The sequence below is a fragment of the Bombina bombina genome, chromosome 4 (genome assembly GCF_027579735.1).
Source record: "Bombina bombina isolate aBomBom1 chromosome 4, aBomBom1.pri, whole genome shotgun sequence".
NCBI classification, from domain to species: domain Eukaryota; kingdom Metazoa; phylum Chordata; class Amphibia; order Anura; family Bombinatoridae; genus Bombina; species Bombina bombina.
Genome location: NC_069502.1, coordinates 748,460,980 through 748,483,466, shown reverse-complemented (window position 1 = coordinate 748,483,466; position 22,487 = coordinate 748,460,980). Strand labels below are relative to the sequence as shown.

General features: G+C 38.0%; 1 protein-coding gene across 1 annotated transcript in view; it reads right to left on the bottom strand.

Annotated features, from left to right (window-relative positions):
* The window catches only part of LOC128657814 (G2/M phase-specific E3 ubiquitin-protein ligase-like), a 44,708-nt gene extending 23,013 nt beyond the window's left edge, over positions 1 to 21,695 (bottom strand). Inside the window, 5 exon segments of the mRNA XM_053712231.1 lie at positions 1,921 to 1,967; positions 1,969 to 2,046; positions 3,153 to 3,254; positions 20,122 to 20,219; positions 21,584 to 21,695. Of these exon segments, the coding sequence (XP_053568206.1) occupies positions 1,921 to 1,967; positions 1,969 to 2,046; positions 3,153 to 3,254; positions 20,122 to 20,219; positions 21,584 to 21,695 (437 nt within the window).
* Between the last annotated feature and the right edge of the window lie 792 nt (positions 21,696 to 22,487).

Here is a 22,487-nt window from a genome sequence, read left to right as displayed (position 1 = left end):
GATATATACAAGTAATATTGCAATAATACAATGCTCTAACTTATTAGTGCATTTTCTTTTTGCCCTTTTGTAATCCCTTTATAGGGACAGTTAAGGGAAAAATACATTTTTATGATTCAGGTAGAGCCTTCAATTTGAAACAACTTTCCAATTTACTTCTTTTATCAAATTTGAATAATTCTCTTGGTATCTTTAATTGAAGAGTAAAACTAGGTAGGTTCATAAGAGCTCAGGAGTGTGCACGTGTCTTTACTACTCTATGGCAGCAGTGTTTTGCAACATTGTATAACTAAGCTACAAATAATGTTGCAAAACACTTCAGCCATAGAGTACTAAAGACACGTGCACACCCCTGAGCTCTTATGAGCCTACCTAGTTTTACTCTCCAATAAAAGATACCAAGAGAACAAACCAAATTTGATAACAGATGTAAATTGGAAAGTTGTTTAAAATTGCATGCTCTATCCGAATCATGAAAGTTTAATTTTGACTTTACTGCCCCTTTAAGTGGGCTTGTAGAGTACGTAAGGATCAAAATAAATGTTTTAAATGCATTTAAAACTGTAATTTTGTTAAATAAATACACTTTTTGTCAATTCTGGTACCCACCCTTGAAAAGCCTCTTGAATGCTAATATTTTTTTTTTTAGGCATGTGCACTTGTTGCTTTTGATTAGCAACGAATGCTGAAAATGCCCACCGCCAGCGGCATTCGTCTCTTTTCAGAGCCAAATATTTTTTCGTGTGAAAGTGCAACACTCAAAGATCTGTGCAAATCCAAAACTTTTACAAGAAAAAATCCACCTCAGAAATGGGCATAATGATGCTAGTGGCGGCCATTTTGGCATTCATTACTATGGAAAGCAACAACAGTTACATGCCTATTATTTTACTTACTGTGCTGTGGCCAATTAGAGAGAGACTTCAAGTTTTTAATGATACATTTGAAATATTTTTATGAGCAATTAAATCGCCCTTTAAGAAAAATCAACAATATTTCTGATTTTAAACAATGAACTCTTAATTAGTGCTGAACAAAGAAAAACACAACTTTAACCCTTACAATGCGCATAACAACTTGGTGTCATCATGCACATTGATGCCCATGTGCGAATGAGGAACTGTGTTCGTCATGAACAAGGATCAGTGATGTTTTCAGGGTATCCCCAGAAATCAAAGGCAACTAATTGCTGGTGTATAGTGTAGGGTATTCCAATGACTTAATGGGAATGCTGGTGACATTGCCACAAACAAGTGTGGTATTGTCACAGAAAGGGAGGAAGATGGAAGTGGCAGATTGTCAGCTATCCTTGACAAAAATTCTGGACAGTCTGTCGATGGCTGGGCACAGTGATAGGTGGAGTCACACAATGCCCTCACTTGATCCCACCATGTATACTTTTTACAACTGAACAGTCATTTTACCCATCGACTGCACATAACATACAAATTAATCATTGTACCTCTTAATGGTTGCCAGCAAAACACATAACCAGAAGTGATTTGCTCCATATTTGTAATGCATTGATGAAAATGAGGCATTTAACATATCCAGTATTTTTGTGAAGATTTTAATGGACAGCCTGCTAAAATACAGGACTGTCCTGTTGAATAGTGGACACCTGATAACCCTTTGTGGTGAGGTTGTTCAAACCTCTTTCAAATGGTATTGGTCTTGGAAAGACACAAGCTCCCCAAAAATATAGAATGCACAACACCTGAAGTATTGCTGAGTAAGGGCTCTTTATGGGCTTAGTAAAAAAAAATCTGTTATGTCTTGAGACCCCAATAAAAATGTATTTTTATTTCTGCACTGGCACAAAAGGGCAATTTTAGTTTTTATTACAACCCCTAAAAGGCCACATCCACATGGTCTATCTGTCAAGCATTTCTGAAAATCCCAAACAATCCCATAACTTACTCAAATCTGTCAAAATATTGAAAAAGGCACTGGTTTCCTTGGCCACAAAGGAAAATGGAAAATTTTTCGACAGTTGGTTTTACAGCAGCGAATGGATGCCCCTTTTTCTTTACATACAGTGCAGGTCTAGAAAAGAGCATAGCATATTAGTAATTTAATAAATGTATATATAGCTATAGCTATATAGCTATAGCTACATATAGAAAAATACTTTCTTGCATACTAATGTTTTTTTCTTTAGTAGTAATTAACCAATTAAAGACTGAGCATTTCAGACTAAAACTTACCCAAAAGACAAGATCGTTTTTAGCAATTTTTGCCATACACTCCATATAAACAGAAATAGAGCCCTTTTTTATTTATCTATCAGAACTATATATTTTTTCTTAGTGAACACCCCATTTTGGTATATTTCATGCCACAGTTTTGCTGCAAAATGCGATTATATAAAAAAAATTGGTACCTTTTTTACAAACGTTGGGGTTCTCACTGAAATGATTTACATACCGGTTGTGCAGTCATAAAACAAATTGATGTAAAAGATTCTCTGGGATCCGCTTTGTTCAGAAATAGCAGACATGCATGGCTTTGTCATTGCTTTTTAGTAATTAGAAGGCCACTAATTGCAGCTGTGCACCACACATCAAGTAGCTTCTAAGGTTAAATTTAGCTGTTGATTAGAGATTACCCTTTCCCCCCCTGATAACTATGTGATCTTTTCTAAACAGCTCTCTTCCCTCCTTCACCCCCACCATTTTAGGTACTGGCAGACAGTCTGCCAATGTGAAGTTTTAGTCCTATTTTTTTTTTAATTATTATTTTCTGCAGTGTAGGATTAACCCTTTACCTTCCTACCTCCATAATCCCTCCCAAACAGCTATCTAACCCTCCCCCCTCTAACTAGTGTCTGCCATCTTAGGTACTGGCAGCTGTCTGCCAGTACCCAGTTTTCTTTAATGCCTTTTTTAAGGTTTAGGGTTAGAATTAGGGCTGTGGATAACTTCTTCAAAATCCACAATGAAATAGAGATAGCAACATAACCTTTATTGTGTAAAGTAATGGTCATTAGTAGCAGAAATCCCCTTCACATGTTCTTTATACACAATATAATACAAGTAGTCCCGCTCATGAATTTTGGCAAAATAAATATAATACATTGTGACTGTTTTACTGTACAAACATTATTATTATTATCAAATATGCTCTAAATTCATTTTCTGTAAATTTCTCACCAGTTTAGATGCTCGTTTGACTTCTTTCGTCACGGAATTCACAAGAAAACCATAAAAACCATCCTTTTCCTCTCCTTGTTGCAACAAACCACTGGAAAGGATCTGATGCAAATAAAGATAATATATTAAATTACACCAATCAGAGCACTATGCTTAAAGGTACTGTAAACACATTGAGATTTTAATATAAAAGGTTTAGTAATGCATAGCAAAACAACTTTGCAGTATATTATCATTATTTATTTACCCCCCCCCCCCCCCTTTTTATGTACTCTAGCTAGGTCTGAAAATTGTGGCTTTTTTAAATTCTAATAAAACTGAAAAAAGCCCACTTCAGACTACCCAAGGATAATCCTGCTACATATACTTCCAGAACTGTCTTTAACAGATAAGAACAGCAACAGAATTAAAGGGATATGAAATCCAAAAAAATTCTTTCATGATTTAGCCAAAACTTAATAAGCATTTTTGCAATTTATATATGTATTCAAAATGTTGCAGCTAAAGTTGTTAAAATTGAGAGTGGCAAGAATAGATGTAATTGGGAGCGCCAAAGGCTAAAGTATTAGATGGGTCAACTATATAATTCTAATATATCCAACAGAATCAGCTGGAACACGAACAGGTTACCAAAAATTCTACAATCATCTAATATATAGAAAAATTTAATTCAGAGTTTATTTGAACAAAAATAAAATATAGTATGGGTCAACTATATAATTCTAATATATCCAACAAATAGAACACAAATTAATTACCAACAGTTCTCCAAACAACTGTTATGTAAAAAGTTTAATTTGAAGTATAGTATAACAATAAAGGACTACAGCTTGAGACAAACAATGCCTAAATGAATAGAAAGACAAGATATACTATGTATCTAAATCTTGTTAGAACGTATACAAATATGTCAGAGATTGCAATTATATACACGTCTACGCGTTTCATCCCTATAAAAAGGGCCTTTCTCAAGACTAAGTGAGGCTGATTTGAAACTTGTATTTAAAAGAGGCTTGTCCAATTGTCTCAACTGCTAATGGCGCCAAAAGGTTTAGATCGGTCGACCTTGCGGTGGCGTGTGACGTCATATCCGGTCGTATTCTGATTACTTTCCAAATTCGGAGCGTCCATCTTAGTTAAGGACATTGATATTTATTGTCGCCAATGTATGCATAACTAAATGTAGTTTCTATTAGGTAAATGCTACATTTTGTGGAATTAAAAATAGAATTAAAAAAGAATAATTGAATTAATTGAATTAGAAGGAAATAATTTTAAAATAAATTTTAGGCTGTATCTAGGATTTACAAAAGCACTGGATAAATGAATGTACAAGAAGTTCATAATAGATTGGTACATGTATTAAAAATGGATAGACAAACCTAGCAATTAATTGAAACAATTGGTAGATCATCTACATATTAAAGTTACGTTAAATAAAAAGTTACGTGAAGAATTACATTAATAAAAACCTACATTATAAAAATCTTCTCTGCGGTAAAAAATATATCATTAGTTAGAAATATATAAAAGTATAAAAACAAATAGGTAGGTATCTTATAGGGGGAGGTTTAATTTTTAAAATATATTATACTAAAAAGATTGCTATTTTTCATCAATAGGAAGAAATATTTTCTAAATCTATAGCTAGTATGATAATACATGCTAATAAAAAGGCGGGGGGGGGGTGTAGGGTTCCTACGTGGACTGTATAATACATTTTAAATGATTTAAAATAGATATACTATTTCAAAATTAGCATTTAATCCCTTTGGATGGATACAATCTAAATTAAAGATCCATTTGGATTCTGTCCTTAATAGTCTTTGTTCCATATCACCTCCTCTCCAATCTTTAGATAATTTGCTAATACCCATATATTTAAAACTGTCTGCACTCCATCCATGTTTTTCTTTAAAATGTTTATATATAGGCAGATCTGTTTTTTTCCATTTCATCTGCAGAAGGTGCTCACAAATTCTTTCTCTGAGCTGTCTTGTGGTCTGTCCTACGTATTGAAGTCCACACCCACATTCGATGAGGTAAACTATAAATTTATCAGTGCATCTAATTGTTTGCTTAACTTTAAATACTTCATTGGAAATTTTAGACTTAAAAATGTCTGTTTTTTTACCGTGCTCACATGCCTTACATTGTCGACATGGAAAGAACCCTTCCAATGTGTTGCCCATTACACCCAAAATACTAGTTGGTTTATAATTCTTTGGAATACTAGGGGCTAACATAGACTTTAAGTTGTTAGCTTTTTTTGTAAATGAACTGTGGTTGTTCAATCAAAGATTCTCCTATAATATCATCGTCTTTTAGGCGATGCCAATGTCTTTTAATGATTTTCTCAATAGTCTTTCTCTTTTCACTATATTGAGTGATGAATGGTACTCTCAAATTTGCTTCATTATCCACTGGTTTTATGGATTTATAAGTCAGGAGGGTATCTCTCTGTATATTATTAGTTTCACTAATGGTATGATCTATGAGAGTTCTATCGTAACCTCTTTCTAGAAATCTTTCTTTCAGTATTAAGGATTGTTCTTGCCACTTATCATTACTCGAACAGTTTTTTCTGATCCTCATGAATTGTCCCTTAGGGATATTCGAAATCCATTTGTAATGGTGGCAGCTGGTCTGATGAATATAGTTATTACAGTCCACCTCCTTGAAGAAGGTTGACATTTCAATTTTCCCATTTAACACCCTTATGTCCAAATCTAGGAAGGTAATATGGTTTTTACTAATTTAAAGAGTAAATTTCAAATTCATAAAATTTAGGTTCATAACATCCAATGTTAAAGGCTACCTTTCCACACCATGAGCAAATCGTCAATATATCTCTTATAGAGGACCAGGTCCACGCTAGCTGGGCATGATTCCCAAAAGATGGATTCCCATCTGCCCATATATAAGTTAGCATAGCTAGGCGCGAACCTGGTCCCCATAGCTGTTCCACATATTTGACGATAAAATTTGCCCTCGCAATTAAAATAATTATGTCTCAATATATGATCTATTCCATCCAATATGAATGTTTTCTGTGCTTGCGGCATATTGATATCTTTGTTTAAATAATAATCAACAGATTCTAGACCTCCTTTATGTGGTATGCAGGTATAAAGTGATGTTACATCACTAGTTCAATATATACCTGTCATCCCATTCCATATTGTTTAGAATATTTAGAACTTCTTTGGAGTTCCTCAGAAAGGATGGAAGGGATCTTACATGAGTCTGTAAGTTCTTATCAATATATTCAGACAAATTAATTGTTAAAGAGTCTATACCCGATATTATAGGCCTTCCAGGAGGATTATCCAAACTTTTGTGGATTTTGGGCAAATAATAGAATACCGGTATTTTGGGGTATTTATTTGTAAGGTAATAATATTCCTTATTATTAATTAGACCCATATTATTTGCCTCCAAAAGTATATCATCAAGTTCTCTTTTGTACTCATCTGTGGGATTCTTTCTCAACAACTCATATGTTCCTTTATCTCCTAGAATTCTCATAGATTCATGTAAATAATCATCTTTATTAAGAATCACTATCCCTCAGTCAGCTGGTTTGACAATTTCTTTATTTTGTTCTAATTGGGTAATAGTATCCAATTGTTTTCTACTTAAATTCTTTTTGTGGGGATTCAGTGATTTCAATTTTTTAATATCGTTACATACCATAGTTTCGAATGTTTCAATGGCTGGCCCTTTACAATATGTAGGATAAAACCGATACTTGGGTTTTAAATCTGTGTGTACATATTGGCTATTATTAGTATTATTTTGAGTAATACTTCTCTCTATTGGCAAGTGTAAGGCATGTGAGCATGGTAAAAAAACAGACATTTTTAAGTCTAAAATTTCCAATGAAGTATTAAAAGTTAAGCAAACAATTAGATGCACTGATACATTTATAATTTACCTCGTCGAATGTGGGTGTGGACTTCAATATGTAGGACAGACCACAAGACAGCTCAGAGAAAGAATTTGTGAGCACCTACTGCAGATACAATGGAAAAAAACAGATCTGCCTATATATAAACATTTTAAAGAAAAACATGGAGGGAGTGCAGACAGTTTTAAATATATGGGTATTAGCAAATTATCTAAAGATTGGAGAGGAGGTGGTATGGAACAAAGACTATTAAGGACAGAATCCAAATGGATCTTTAATTTAGATTGTATCCATCCAAAGGCATTAAATGCTAATTTTGAAATAGTACATCTATTTTAAATCATTTTAAATTTTATTATAAAGTCCACGTAGGAACCCTACACCCCCCCCCCCCTTTTTATTAGCATGTATTATCATACTAGCTATAGATTTATAAAATATTTCTTCCTTTTGATAAAAAATAACAATCTTTTTAGTATAATATATTTTTAAATTAAACCTCCCCCTATAATATACCTACCTATTTGTTTTTATACTTTTATATATTTCTAAACTAATTATATATTTTTTACCGCAGAGAAGATTTTTATAATGTAGGTTTTTATTAATGTAATTCTTCACGTAACTTTTTATTTAACGAAAACTTTAATATGTAGATGATCTACCAATTGTTTCAATTAATTGCTAGGTTTGGCTAACCATTTTAAATACATGTACCAATCTATTATGAACTTATTGTACATTCATTTATCCAGTGCTATTGTAAATCCTAGATGATATACAGCCTAAAATTTCTTTTAAAATTTCTTTTAAAGTTATTTCCTTCTAATTCAATTAATTCAATTATTCTTTTCTAATTCTATTTTTAATTCCACAAAATGTAGCATTTACCTAATAGAAACTACATTTAGTTATGCATACATTGGCAAAAATAAATATCAATGCCCTTAACTAAAATGGACGCTCCAAATTTTTTGGCGCCATTAGCAGTTGAGACGATTGGACAAGCCTCTTTTAAATACAAGCTTCAAATCAGCCTCACTTAGTCTTGAGAAAGGCCCTTTTTATAGGGCTGAAACGCGTAGACATGTTCATAGTTGAATTTGTGAAGCTGTATATACATCTTGCACACTTGGGTGAGTCTAGTACCAATAGCTCTGATTCATTAAATATACTTGTTAGATTGTTATAGGTACATATCCGTATATATATTATTATTATATATTTTTTTATTATTTTTTTCCATTTCAACGGGATACTACAAGGAACAACGTTTTTTTCTGGAATTTAATCACATCTCATTGGGACTTTTCTGGGACACTCATTCACTAAGACATATTTAAAGGACTTTTTTTAAAGGACTTTATGTGCCGGCACATACACTTTACAGTACACTTTATTTAAGTATGATTTTTTATGTATGTATATATTTTTAGATAATTGTCACAACTAAACCTGGGTAATCTAATATGGTATATTAATATTAAGGTACACATACTGCATTTTTTTAGTTATACTGTTAACCTCCTATTGGGGTATTATTTTTATCACTTTAATACTTCTTTTATTTTTCTTCTTTTCTCATTGTGTGTATATAATTGCAATCTCTAACATATTTGTTTACGTTCTAACAAGATTTAGAAACATAGTATATCTTGTCTTCCTATTCATTTAGGCATTGTTTGTCTCAAGCTGTAGTCCTTTATTGTTATACTATACTTCAAATTAAACTTTTTACATAACAGTTGTTTGGAGAACTGTTGGTAATTCATTTGTGTTCTATTTGTTGGATATATTAGAATTATATAGTTGACCCATACTATATTTTATTTTTGTTCAAATAAACTCTGAATTAACTTTTTCTATATATTAGATGATTGCAGAATTTTTGGTAACCTATTCATGCTCCAGCTGATTCTGTTGGATATATTAGAATTATATAGTTGACCCATCTAATACTTTAGCCTTTGGCGCTCCCAATTACATCAATTCTTGCTATTCCTCTATATAGACTTTGTTAAGAAGTCTTTATTGGTGAGCTTGTATTTAACCTAGGCGCTGGTATCCATATAATTCCGTTTTAAAATTGAGAGTGAACTTGTCTGTCTTGTAATTTCCTGTGAGCTGTAGAATACTATAGCCTTCCTCACACAGCTGACTATATTCCTACACTCCCTAACCATCTGTATTATATGTACAGAGCCACCTACTCAACTACCAATGGCTGTAATAGTAAACATAGAAACATAGATTTTGACGGCAGATAAGAGCCATAGGCCCAGCAAGTCTGCACAATATTTCCTAAAATAATAAACTGATCTAGTTGGTAGGATAGCCTTATGCTTATCCCAAGCATAAAACTGCCAAAATTGTTAGTCCAATTACAGTTCTAGAAATTCTAGTAGAAAAGTTCTTTGTGCCATGAGTGCAAATGCTTGCAGCTTAGGAAATATATTACCTGAACTCACTTCAATAATGACTAGGGAGGGACAACTTGGATGTAGTAGCTATAACAGAATCATGGTACAATGATTATCATGATTGTGACATTGTCATAGCTGGATACAGGTTATTTAAAAAAAAACATAAGAAGAAAGTGTAAGGTTATAGTAATGGGGGACTTTAATTTGCCAGATCTGGGGGCCAATTTATCATGGCCTGAATGGGGCCAAATACCCCTGTTTCTGCGCGAGCCTTCAGGCACGCCAGAAACAGGAGTTAAGAAGCAGCGGTCTTAAGACCGCTGCTCCTTAACTTGTCTGCAGCCTCTGAGGCTGCGGACATAAATCCGCCCGATTGCATATGATCAGGTTGATTGACACCCCCTGCTAGCGGCCGAGTGGCCACAAATCTGCAGGGGGCGGCATTGCACAAGCAGGTCACCAGAACTGCTTGTTCAATGATAAATGCCGACATCTATGCTGTCGGCATTTATCAATGTCTGGCGGACATGATTGCTATAGCGGATCATGTCTGCCAGACAAATGATAAATCGGTCCCATAGACAGGAAGATTCCCTCTGCTACATTAGCTAGAACCAGGTATATTCTTGAATCCTTGCAAGGGGAATCACTTGAGCAATTAGTTAAGGAACCAATTCGAAAGGAAGCTATATTAGATTTAATACTTGCAAACATTGATACAGTTTCCAATGTGTTTGTAGGTGAGAACTTAGGATCCAGTGATCATCAATCTGTTTGGTTTAGTATTCATGTCACTGTCCACCCAGACTAAAACAAAAGTTTTACACTTCAGGAAGGCTCATTTTCATACATGAATACCTAAAGAACTATTTAAAAGGGCACAGTATTATTATTATGGGGGTTCAAGAAGAGTGGGAATTTTTGAAGGGTGCCATTTTAGACACAAACTCAAACTGTATTAGACATGTCTGTAAAAGTAAAAGACAAAAAAGATAGCTTATAAAAATAAGAGACACACACAGTCGGATCATGATATGCAAATATGGAGACTCCAAGAAAAAAAAGACTAAGAAAAAGAGAAGAAAGCACAGACAGTAAAACATGGGGACAAAATCTTCTTTATATATTTCAGTGAGAGAAAAAAAAACTAAGGTTGGAATAGAACCTTGAAAACAGTTGATGGTAGAATCGTAAAAGGAGATAAGCAAATTGCAGACTCAATGAGTCTCAATGATTACTTCTGTTCTGTTTTAACAAAAGATTGCAAAGATAGAATGTCTACATTAAGGGATGCTACAAAAATGGAAATAAGCTTAGCACTAATATTTTTACAGAGGATGAGGATTTGTTGGCATTATCAAAAATAAATGTAAATAAGTCAGTAGGTCCTCCTGATAATATTCATCCAAGGGTTTTAAAGGCATTTTGATCAGTGCTTACTGCCCCATTAACTGATCTGTTTAATCAGTCACTATTGACAGGTGTTGTTCCAGATGATTGGAGAATAGGGAATGTAGTACCTCTTCATAAAAAGGGCAGTAGGAAAGAATCTGGTAACTACAGGTCAGTTAGTTTTAACTTAAGTAGTAGGGAAATTAAAGGAAAGTCTCTTAAAAGAAAAAAATATGACTTACATAAAGGCAAACAATTTAGAGGACCAAAATCAGCATGGCTTTACTTCTGAGAGAACATGTCAGACTAATCTAATTGACTTCTTTGATTATGTAACAAAAGTATTAGACCAGGGTGGAGCAGTTGATGTAGCATATCTAGATTTCAGCAAAGCATTTGACACCATCCCACACAACAAACTAATTCACAAACTATATCTCCTTGGTCTAGAAAAAGTTGTGAACTGGGTAGAATACTGGCTTAAGAATAGAAAACAGAGTGTCTTTGTAAACGGAGTACATTCAGCATAGGGGGCTGTTACTAGTGGTGTTCCTCAGGGGTCAGTTCTGGGGCCTGTTTTGTTTAACATATTTATAGTACTAGCTGTGCAGACTACTATACTGCACATATCACAGAAGGAAACAGTTTTCTTTTTACATTAGGAGAAATATAGTGCAGGGACACAAAACAAACAATGAAGTAGAAGCTGCCTCCCTGCCCTGATAGATGTGCTCTGTAGTTGATTACAATACCTGCACAGCCTGGGTTATCTTGGCAACAAAGTCCCAACTGTCCCTGTTTGAGAGGGAAAGTCCCTGATTCTGAGCTCTGTCCCTCTATCCCACTGAGACAGCCATGTCCCTCTTTATAAATTTCACTTAGCCCCACCCATGGAACAATCAGAAACACCCATAAACTGCCCTGAGACACCAACAGGTGTCCAGAAAAACCTACAATTCCCACCCTCACTAACCAACCATGAACCCTCTCCTCCAAACACAGCTCCACCCACAAAATGGTGGCAACCTCATATGTCCCTCAAACTCAGCCACAGTCTCTACAGTGAGGGAAGCTGAAACTTACATGACTTGCACTGCTCCATAAACAAGTTGTTTTAGCTGCATAAACTAACTTTACTTAATAAGTTGTCTTATTTCAGCTAAAGTAAAGACAGAAAACTGCTGCTTTATATAGGTCACACTATATACTGTTCACAACTAGTACTGCCACAGCTAGTGGCGCCTGGTAGCTGAGAGCAGTGGCGTTATACATGTACTAGAGCAGGTTGTGTAGGAAAATAGTGAGCTGTGTGCAGAATAAATAATACCATAGTATCATACAGTTCATAATAGGAAATAACAACATACGACATTTCACTCAATTTTAACAACTATCCCTAGTCTCTATACAAGGGTGACTGAAATGGTTAAGATTGCTTTGTATGTTTTTGACAGAACAAGCAAAAACTGCTCTTAATGCTGCTATTAGAAGGAATTAACCCTTTTCTGTATGTGACTGACAGAAGAGGTTAAAGATAGCTTTGAAAAATATATTTGAGACAAATATCTTAATATTGGTTATAGATTTCTCTATTCATAAGGATGCAATAAAATCTAAATAAGTCAAAGGTTATACAGAGCAGAACAATAAAAGTGTCAGACACACACACTACAGTGACCACCCGTCCAGGGTTTTCCGGGACAGTCCTAGATTTTAACACTCTGTCCAAATTTCAAAGGGACAATTCGGGACACCCACATTTAGCTCCAGTGTCCTGAATTGTACTGAAATTTAGCTGCATCAAATGACCACATAGCACTAGTACTATACAGTGTATTCTAGTGCTTTGGTTTCACACATGTCAATCTCCGCCGCCAGGCCTAACCTCTGCGTGGGGTGAGCTGGGCACAGGCCCCACACAGAGATTCTATGCGCTGTCAAGAATCCCAAGCAAATTTTAGGCTTTTTTAAGAGTGTCCTTGTGCAAAACACTGTCACCTTCCCTCACCATTCCAGTGGCTTTTCAGCTGTGAATGGGGAAGTAAAACTGTGACTGCCACACACACTTTTGCATTCTAAGTGTTCCCCGTATCCATATTGCAGTATTAATGTTACAATAAATACTCATCCTGCATTAAAAAATATTTAATATAATTTTAGCTTTTATGGTAATAACTAGTCATCTGTGCAGCACAATATGATTCAAGCAATAGCAACACACAGTTCTATCGGCATGCGTACTATCCCAATTCTGGAAATATTCCCAGCATTAAAGTAGCCGCATCCTATTTCAGACCGGTGTCACACTCCATGGATGACTTTGTGACAGCGCATTGCTACACCTTGCCTTGCTAGGATATGGTGGGGATGCATGTTATGTCTTACCCAGGACCCCGCAAATGCTAAGAGTGGCCCTGACCACCATGGTCATATTGCAGCACCCCCACAGACACCACCCAAACCAGTCAGTCATATTCAGCACCACCGCCCACAGTAAACTCATCAGACAGTAGGTAGGTAAGCATCAGACTCAGGAGTGGTCTCTGGAGGAGCTGGGAGAAGAGATTTCTCCAGTAGGCTAGCAGTCGGCGGTGATGTCATTAAAGGCAGATTCGGCAGGAGACATCTCTGCTCCTTTAGTTTTCCTGCCCGCTGGCTCCAGCAGCTATCGAATGTTTGGGTTTGGTGTGGTGACTTCTGGTGACATACTCAACTTTGGCAGTAATTTGGCCTCACACATAGTATGTGAGTGTGCTGTGCACTGCCACAATTTTTTTAAAGGCCCGTTTGCACCCAAACCTTCCTCTTTGTCTGTGCTTGTCTTAATTTTTTGTAAAAAGTTCACCAGTGATTACAAAAAACTGAAGGAGTAGAATTACGAGGGGAGTGCCACTAAGGCTGGGGCTCCTATGCTGGACAGGGAGTTGGTAGTGTATAGAAGGGAGGGGGGTTAGCTGCAGGAGTCAGAGGGACAGCAAAGGGGGGGGTGAGCATAGAAAGAAGGGAGATGGGGGGATGTGCACAGGTAAAGTTGGCAGGGCTGAAGCTCAGGTAATATAAGGTAGTGAAACAGGAAGTGAGGCACACTAATATTTTTCTTGTATTTCAGGAGGACGTGTGAAGAAGTCAAGAAGATGTCAGCAAGAAATAGAAGGATCCCTAAGATGTTCCTAAATTGCTGAAGAGGCTGGAGAAGGAGAGAAAAAAGGAAGCAAGACCGGCGACAGGAGCAGAGATAGGAACAGTACCTGTAGTAGGGCATGGTGACCAGGTGATGCCTGCTATGGGATTCAAGGTCCCAAAGGTGGGTGCGGAATGGAGGTGGACACGGAGCCCGGTAAGGTTTGCCATCAGGGCGGATTAGATAGTGATGCCCCATTGTTTACTGATTCTGATGGTAGCTGCAGCATTCCTGAACTACTCAGGGGTGTCGCGGGCCCAGTATCCCAAGATATTCCCACTGGGCAGGTTAATCCCACTGTAAAACTCATTCCCGAGGTGGGTGGGAGCGGCGGGCCCCAGCATTTTGAGGAAGGGCGCGATAGTGATGCGGGGGAGGGGCGGCGTGCGTGCGTGCAGCAGGGGTGGGTAGTCTTGCGAAATCTGGGTGGCCATCTTTAAGCCCTGGTAGTAAGTGCGAAGTAGGGGCGGGTAATCCCGCGAGACCTCGGCGGCCATCTGTGTAGGTAAAGAAGGGGGCAGAGAAAGACGGAGGGAACAGGTCTGGGGAAGGAAAAAGGAGCTGGATAAAGATAGAATGTACATTGATGATAATGACCATGGGATTGTATTGCAGAAAGTAATGATGGACAGTGCAGCAAAGGGCACAATGCGTGGAAAGGAGGTGGAAAGATAGTCCCCAGATGCAAAAAGCGGTGGAGAGCGGACAGCAACAGGAAGTGCGGGAGAAACAAAAGACAAGGCGGGAGAAAGTAAAGCTCAACTGAAACAAGGTAAGAGGATAATGTATTGCAGAAATGAGGGATCAGACAGTTCATCTGAATGGGATTCGGATGATGACAAAATTCAAGGGGAAGGTAATAGGAGAATCTTGAAATTTGTAAAAAAAGATATATGCAAAACAGGGGAATAGAGTAGAGAGCGATGTTACAATGGGAGGGGGTGATAGTGAAGGGGAATTCAACGCGGATGATGAAGTGACGGGGACAAAACTAATGTCGTTAACAACGCACTTAAAGGCAAAAATAGTACTGAGAGCGCAGAAGGGCAAATACGTTGATGTGTTTGATATTACAAGGGAAGCAGTGGCGCTAAAATCCAGGAGCGAAGAAGGAAAGGGGAATAAACTAAAGCAGTCATTTTCAGAATGGGTAAAAGGGATGTTAATATATGCGGAATGCTTTATAAAAGGGATGTTAATATATGCGGAATGCTTTATTTCTGAAAATCCAGGTAAAGTTAAGGGCGTGCTAAGATATATACACTTAATAGCGGAGTGTTACACGACATATGGGGGATTTGGATGGAAGGACTATGACAGCGAATTTAGAAGGGGTAACCTGCAACTGGGTGACAAAGGAAGGAAGGAGTTTGGAATTAAGATATTGGATATGTGGACGAGGTTGATAAAACCAGCAGACAGCATAGTGCAGAGACTGATAACGCAAGGGAGAGTAGCAAAAGTAGAAGGGAAGGAATGTTGGGCATACAACAACAGTAGATGTGACAGAGGAAATGGGGGTAAGTTCAGACATGTATGCAGATATTGTGGTGGTTTCCATGTGGGGGTAGATTGTAGAAGCAGTAACTATGGGGCAAATAAGCAGCTTTTTCGTGGCGCAGGGGGAAACGGTAACGGGGGACAATGGGGAATGGCCAGAACAACGTTGAGAGTAGATAGGTTAAGGAAGTAGTTGGAAAACTACACCAAAGGTGACGACAGGGTGTTATTAGAAAAAGGTTTAACGGAGGTTTGTGGGGCAGGAAAATATAGGAACTTAAAATCTGCAACGGAGTACCCGGCGGTACTTCAGGAAAAATTGGAAAAGGAAATAAAATTGGGTAGAATGGCAGGGCCATTTAAGGAGATACCTATTCAGGATTTAGTGATATCGCCCCTGGGTGTGGTGGCTAAAAAGGAGAAGGAAAAATTCTGGATAATACAGCATCTGTCTTAACCAAAGGGGAAGTCAGTAAATGATGTGATTGATAGGGCAGGCGCTTCAGTCCAATACCAATCATTCGATACAGCAGTAAAGATTGTAAAGGAAGTTGGGAAGGGCGCATTAATGGCAAAGGTTGACATAGAATCCACGTTTAGATTGTTACCCTTAAATCCGGAGAGTTTTCGACTGATGGGGTGTAAATTTAACGGGCAATTTTACATAGATAAATGTTTGCCGATGGGCTGCTCAGTATCATGCTCCATATTTGAGAAGTTCAGTACATTTTTGCATTGGTTGCTGGCAGTAAGAACAGGCTCAGCTAGAATTATACATTATCTGGATGATGTTATGGTTGTGGGCCCAGCCAGGGCTAGCTCATGCACAGAATTAAAAGGCAGCTTTACTCAATATGTTAGAAGAGCTAGGAGTACCGGTGGCAGCGAAAAAATCTGAAGGGCCTTGCGAGAGATTGTCGTTTTTAGGCATAAAAATTGACACAGTGAAGGAACAATGCAAATTGCCGGAGGAGAAAATAGAGAAAGCACGACAGTTGATAAGGGGTATACTGGGAAGAAAAAAAGGTCACACTCAGAGAGATGCAGAAGTTGCTGGGGGTGCTCAATTTCGCATGCAGGGTTATTCTTGTAGGGAGGATTTTTAAAAGAAGGCTGGAATTGGGTACAGTGGAAATAAAAAAGCCAGAACACATGATCAGGTTAATGAGGTCTATGAGGGAGGACATGACAGTTTGGGATACATTCCGGAACGGAATTTAACGGCGTTAGAATATGGCCAAGAGCGGCATCAGCGAATGAGTTGGAGCTATACACGGACACGGCAGGGAGCGCTGGTTCTACTTACAGGGTAGATGGTGTGCCGGGAAATGGCTGGCAAAATGGGAAAGGGACGGATGGGTGAAGAATTTGGCACTACTAGAATTGTTCCCTATTGTGGTTGCTGTTGAACTGTGGGGGCACTTATTGGAGAACAGAAGTATTATATTTTGGTCTGATAATCAAGGCGTAGTGGCGCTTCCATGCCAGTGATAAAGTACCTGAGATACCTAGTGTTGAAATGCTTACAGTTGAATGTTTACTTTAAAGCTAGACACATTCCGGGTTACAGAAATGTAGTGGCTGATGCGCTGTCAAGGTTTAAATGGGATGTATTTAGGAAAGTTGTGCCAGCCGCTAGAAAAGAAGGTGAAAGCTGCCCTATCTCTCTTTGGCAGATTAGGAGCGTATAGAAGGAATAAAGAAGCAGGTCGAGAATTCTGTGACTCCAATAACCTGGAGGTCATAAAATAACTATTGGAAACAGTGGATACAATTTAGGGGCACAGAAACAACGGGTGAGCTAAGTAGGTTTTTAGAATGGCTATGGGCACTAAAAATGAGGGGCATGAAAAAGGTCAGGTTGGCATAGTCTTGGCGGGTGTATCATTTTTCGCAAAATTAATGGGTGAAGAGGACATGACTAAATCATTTGTAGTAAGAAAGGTATTAAGAGCGTGGCAGGTGGATGAGGAAAAAAGGACGGACAACAGGGAGACGATTACGGAGGAGAGTCTGGAAAAAATGGTGGGGGTATTGGGCGAGGTGTGCAGGGATAGGGACAGCAAATCTGTTTAAAGTGGCTTTCGTAATGGCATTTTGGGGAGCTTTGAGGATAGGAGAATTGGTCGCAGCAAATAAGGCAGATGAAAGAAATGGGGTAAGAGAATCCGACGTAAGGATATATAAGGATAATATAATGGTGCTGATAAGAAAATAAAAAACAGACAGAGAGGGTAAAGGGGCATGGGTGTCGATGAAAGAAACAGGAAGCATGTCATGCCCAGTGAAGGGGGTAAAAGAGATGTTAAGGATGAAGCGCGAGAAGGGTAGATTGTTTCTGAGACATATAGATGGGTCCAATTTGACAAGATTCCAATATAAAACAGTGATGGAAATGGTGATAAACAAGTTGGGATGGGAACACCGACGTTTCACGCCACATTCATTCAGGATAGGGGCTGCGACTAGCGTGGCAGAGAAAGGTTATTCGTTAGATAAAATAAAGAATTTGTGGAGATGGAAATCCCAAGCCTATAGATCTTACATTAGGCTAAAAGAGGAGTAAATAAGAAAGGATGATGCTTACTGGCCTCGCGAATTGATGACAGCACTTTGTGTGCAAGGTTAATAATATATTTTGTGTTTTTTGTTTTACAGATGGAGCGTTGAGGGTGTGGGTAGTAGGTCATTCGTATGTACATTGGGCGCGAATGAGCGCAGCAGAGCAGCAGCGGGTATAGGGACGCATTTAGGTTTTTCACATAGGGATGCGAGTATCAGGTGGTTAGGAAAGAGGGGTATGAGATGGGAAGAATTAGTCAGGACGATACAACAGGCTAGAAGAAGGTGGGGTTGCCCCGATATATTGATAATACATAGGCGCATTTCCATTAAGGGAGATGGAGGACAAGATAAAGGAGGTAATCAGTTGGTTAAAGGTGGCATGGCCGCAGGTATGAGTCGTATGGTCTAACATAATATTCAGAATACATTGGGGTAACACAGATACGCAGAGGGCAGGATATAGATTGCGTAGGAGGATTTACCAAGTGGCTGCAAAGATAGTAAGGGAAACAGGGGGTAGGGTACTGGAGCACCCATTGAACGCAGCTAAGAGAGAGGAGCTGTTTCGTGTGGACAGAGTGCATTTGAATGAGGTCGGGAATGATCAGTTCCTAGAGGACATAAGAGCAATGGTGGAATAGTTGATTAAGGTAAGGAAGGGTCACTCTGTTAGGTTTGTGGAAAGAGAGTCTTTGTTGGCGGTGAAAATAGGTCTGGCACGCGGGCAGGGCATCGAGGACGCAGGAGGATCCCGCAGCATACTCGGCTTGGGGCCGTGATCCGGTGGTCTAGCTGCTGGGCAGGCTATGCAGCGGGTTCTCTCGTAATTCCTCAGGCCTCGCCACAGGGTTTTTGTTGTCCTCCCCCGATGCGTGGACCCATGTTTGTTGAAATGCTTGGGCATTATGTTGATTTGTTTTGTTGAAATTGTTGGACATTGATTTATGGCTCTCAACCATTTGCTGGCTACCAACAGCAAAATCTAAGCAAATTAAAGTGACCTTTCCATTTGTTATTGGCAAATACTGGTGTTGTGTATTTATTTCAGGTTAACAAGAAAAGGGATGGGGGAACTGGGGGGTATCTATGACATTGGGTATTGATTATAACTGGGAGGTAAAATGGATCCTCTAAGCCTTATGAGCTTATCCACCTGAACCCTGCCTGACGCCAACATACTGGCCAGGAAATCAGGGTAGCAGGCTTGCAACAATAATATATATACTGTATGTATTATATATATTTTTTTAAATGTCAGGCTCCTTAAATAAAAAAGGGGGTAATACTTAACTTCATTCATAATGGGCTAGACTACAAGTGGAGCGCTATTTTAAGGCGTGAACATAAGGGGCAAAGTAGCCTGTTTACGGGCGCACGTTAAATAACCAGCCATTACAAGTGGCTGGTTAATGCTCCCGCAAGCTCGCGGGAGCACTTATCGCAATTAACCAGAGGTCAGAGGGGATGTGGGGTGACTTTACTCTGAGGTCTATGGGAACTGTGTTTTAACTGTTAATATATATGTATATGCTTATATACATATATATATTTATGTGTTAATATGTGTATATATACATATAAACACATAAATATATATGTGTATATTCATATATATTTTTAATTTGCTGCCCAACGCTGCGCGACCTACCCCCTGCACTGCGCTAGGTGCTTTGCCGTGTCTCACAGCATGAGAACGAGGTTCCCATGGAGCACGCTCTCATGAGTGCAAGACTTCCAGGCATTGCGCCTAACTTGTAATACCAGCAAATATTTGTGTGTGCTGGTATTACTGAGGGGAGCGCTCCACTCGTAATCTAGGCCAATATTTTTACTCCTCATGTGTTTTATTTTTTGTTAAAAAAATATTTGTGACTCCTTACCATATAGGGGTTTACAACTTTATCATTCTTACTCCTTATATTAGGGGTTGTGTTAATATTTGTGGCTGCTTACCATAAGGGTTAACAGTACAACTTTATAATTATATGTAATACTTACAAGGCAGTAATAATGAACGCTAATATTTGTCTTCTTGTCCGTTAATTTTTCTCCATATTTTTCAGGTTTATCCTCCACCCTACCACAGAAGACGCATGCTGTAAGGATGAATGTAGACTTATAAAAATTGTTTGTTCACAGTATAATTACAGACAATTGATTTTAACTATTTATAATGATAGTGACATACAATGTTATTCCCTGTTTGACTGTATAATTCATTGCACTAACCTAATATTTTACTTTTTTTATTATTTTATTTAAAGGGACATTAAAGTCAAAACAAAACATGCATGGTTCAGATAGAGCATGTGGTTATATAGGGATATGAAACTGTGCTCCTTTAGTAAAAAACCCTATGTTACACATACAAAGAAACAGATTATAAAAACTTACTTGTTTTCTTTCAAAATGAGAGTGCAGCTAGATAAGTGAGCTACCCTTACTAAATTTAAGTTCTACTGTCACATTTTTGCAGCAAAAGGCCGACTGCAGCTAGAGCAGATGTCTCCTAGCAACATTTCCAAGGAAAAGCTGCTCCTTTGGCTTCCTGTAGAGATCACAGCCTCCTTGTGGGGCAGTGACAGGAAGTAATGTACCCTCCACAAATGAAGTAAAAAAAAAGAAATAAAAGGTAAAATCCTTTTAGAATGACTAATATATATTGCAAATATTTATATGCAGTATAACCCACAGCTTTTTTATTATTATTTAGATTTTATTATTTAAATAACTTTCCCTTTTACTTCTATTATCTAATTTGCTTATTTTATTTAATCTTGGTATCCTTTGTTGAAAAGCATAGGTAGGTAGGCTCAAGGAGCAGCAATGAACTTCTGGTAGCTAGCTGCTGATTGGTGGCTGCACACATATGCCTCTTGTCATTGGGTCCCCTGTGTTCAGCTAGCTCCCAGTATTGTGCTGCTGTTCCTTCAACAATGGATATTAATATAATGAAACACATTTGATAATAGAAATAAATTGGAAAGTTATTTAAAATTGTATGCTCTGTCTGAATCATGAAAGAAATAGTTTGGGTTTCAGGTCCCTTTAATCGATTGCTTCCCGAAAATCATTGCTATTTTTATTTTGAAATCATTTTACTGTACATCAACGTGTTAAGATCAGCCAATGTTCCCTATGGTACATCAAACTGCCCCCTATTGTGTTGATTGCATAGCTTCTTTAATTGTACCCGTGCATCTGTAAATGCGTTACTACTTTTAGTAAGAGGGGTGGGGGCGGTAACTAGAATACAGACGAGTTCTACACTCTAAGATACCTACGTGTGAAATAAATGTCCACTTTATTCATAAAGTGAAAAATGATATACTGTCTGTTGTCATTGTGGGTATTTGCCCTGCAGCCTGTTAAGTCACATTATTTTAGTTTGCCTTCCTGTTCTCATTTTCATGTCTTGACGGGATCGGTTTGTTTGACCTGTGTATCTGAAAAGGTTTACCCATTTGTACATGCAATGTGTTTATTTCTTGGAACATATCAAAGGCATGTTTAACAAGTTGGGATGTATTTATCTCTAACTGGAAAATGTTGTTCCGGTCGGTAATCGCCATGCCCCCTTGACCACGCTCCCTTCTCACAACCCACTCGCCAGGTGGTCCCAGTTTCACCCCTAAAAATTATGGTAAGCCTACTCTAATATAAGTAAAAAAGAAAACAAAAAACCCCCAAAACTTTATTAGATTTACAATATCAAGACACTACACCAAAAATTCTGCATTCTTGGCATTAGTGTAGGTGAAAAATCCCGACCATGGAATCCCGACCATGGGTGCGATAAAATATACGGCGCAGGTTTCGGCGCAAGCATGGAAACCTGCGCCGCTCGTAATTTCCCCTCGCACATCGGGGTATTACATATACTGCGCCGTTAGATGCTAAACTGGCGTAAGTAGGACAAACTGGCGATCTTCTGAAATGTGCGCAAATACACATTTTAGTCGTCGCAAGTTAGAGGCTAAACTGGCGTAAGTAGGACAAACTGGCGATCTTCTGAAATGTGCGCAAATACACATTTTAGTCGTCGCAAGTAACTTACGCCAGTATTTTGTCCACGGAAAGTGACAATATAGAGTAGTTTTATGCAAATTAGGCTAACACTCGTAAAAATGAACCGCGATTTCATATAAAAATGTGACACGTAATTACGCTATTCAAAATTCATATATAAACCCATATATAAAGAGATGAAGGTAATACAATTATGATTTCCCATTGTTCTCTCCTCCAAGTATTGTTGATTGTTTTGAGAACAAATTTAAAGTAAATAAGCAAGTATATGTCCACAATGTGATAAAGTACCTACAAGCTCAATCCATTTGATTATGTTGTGGCTTCAAACTATT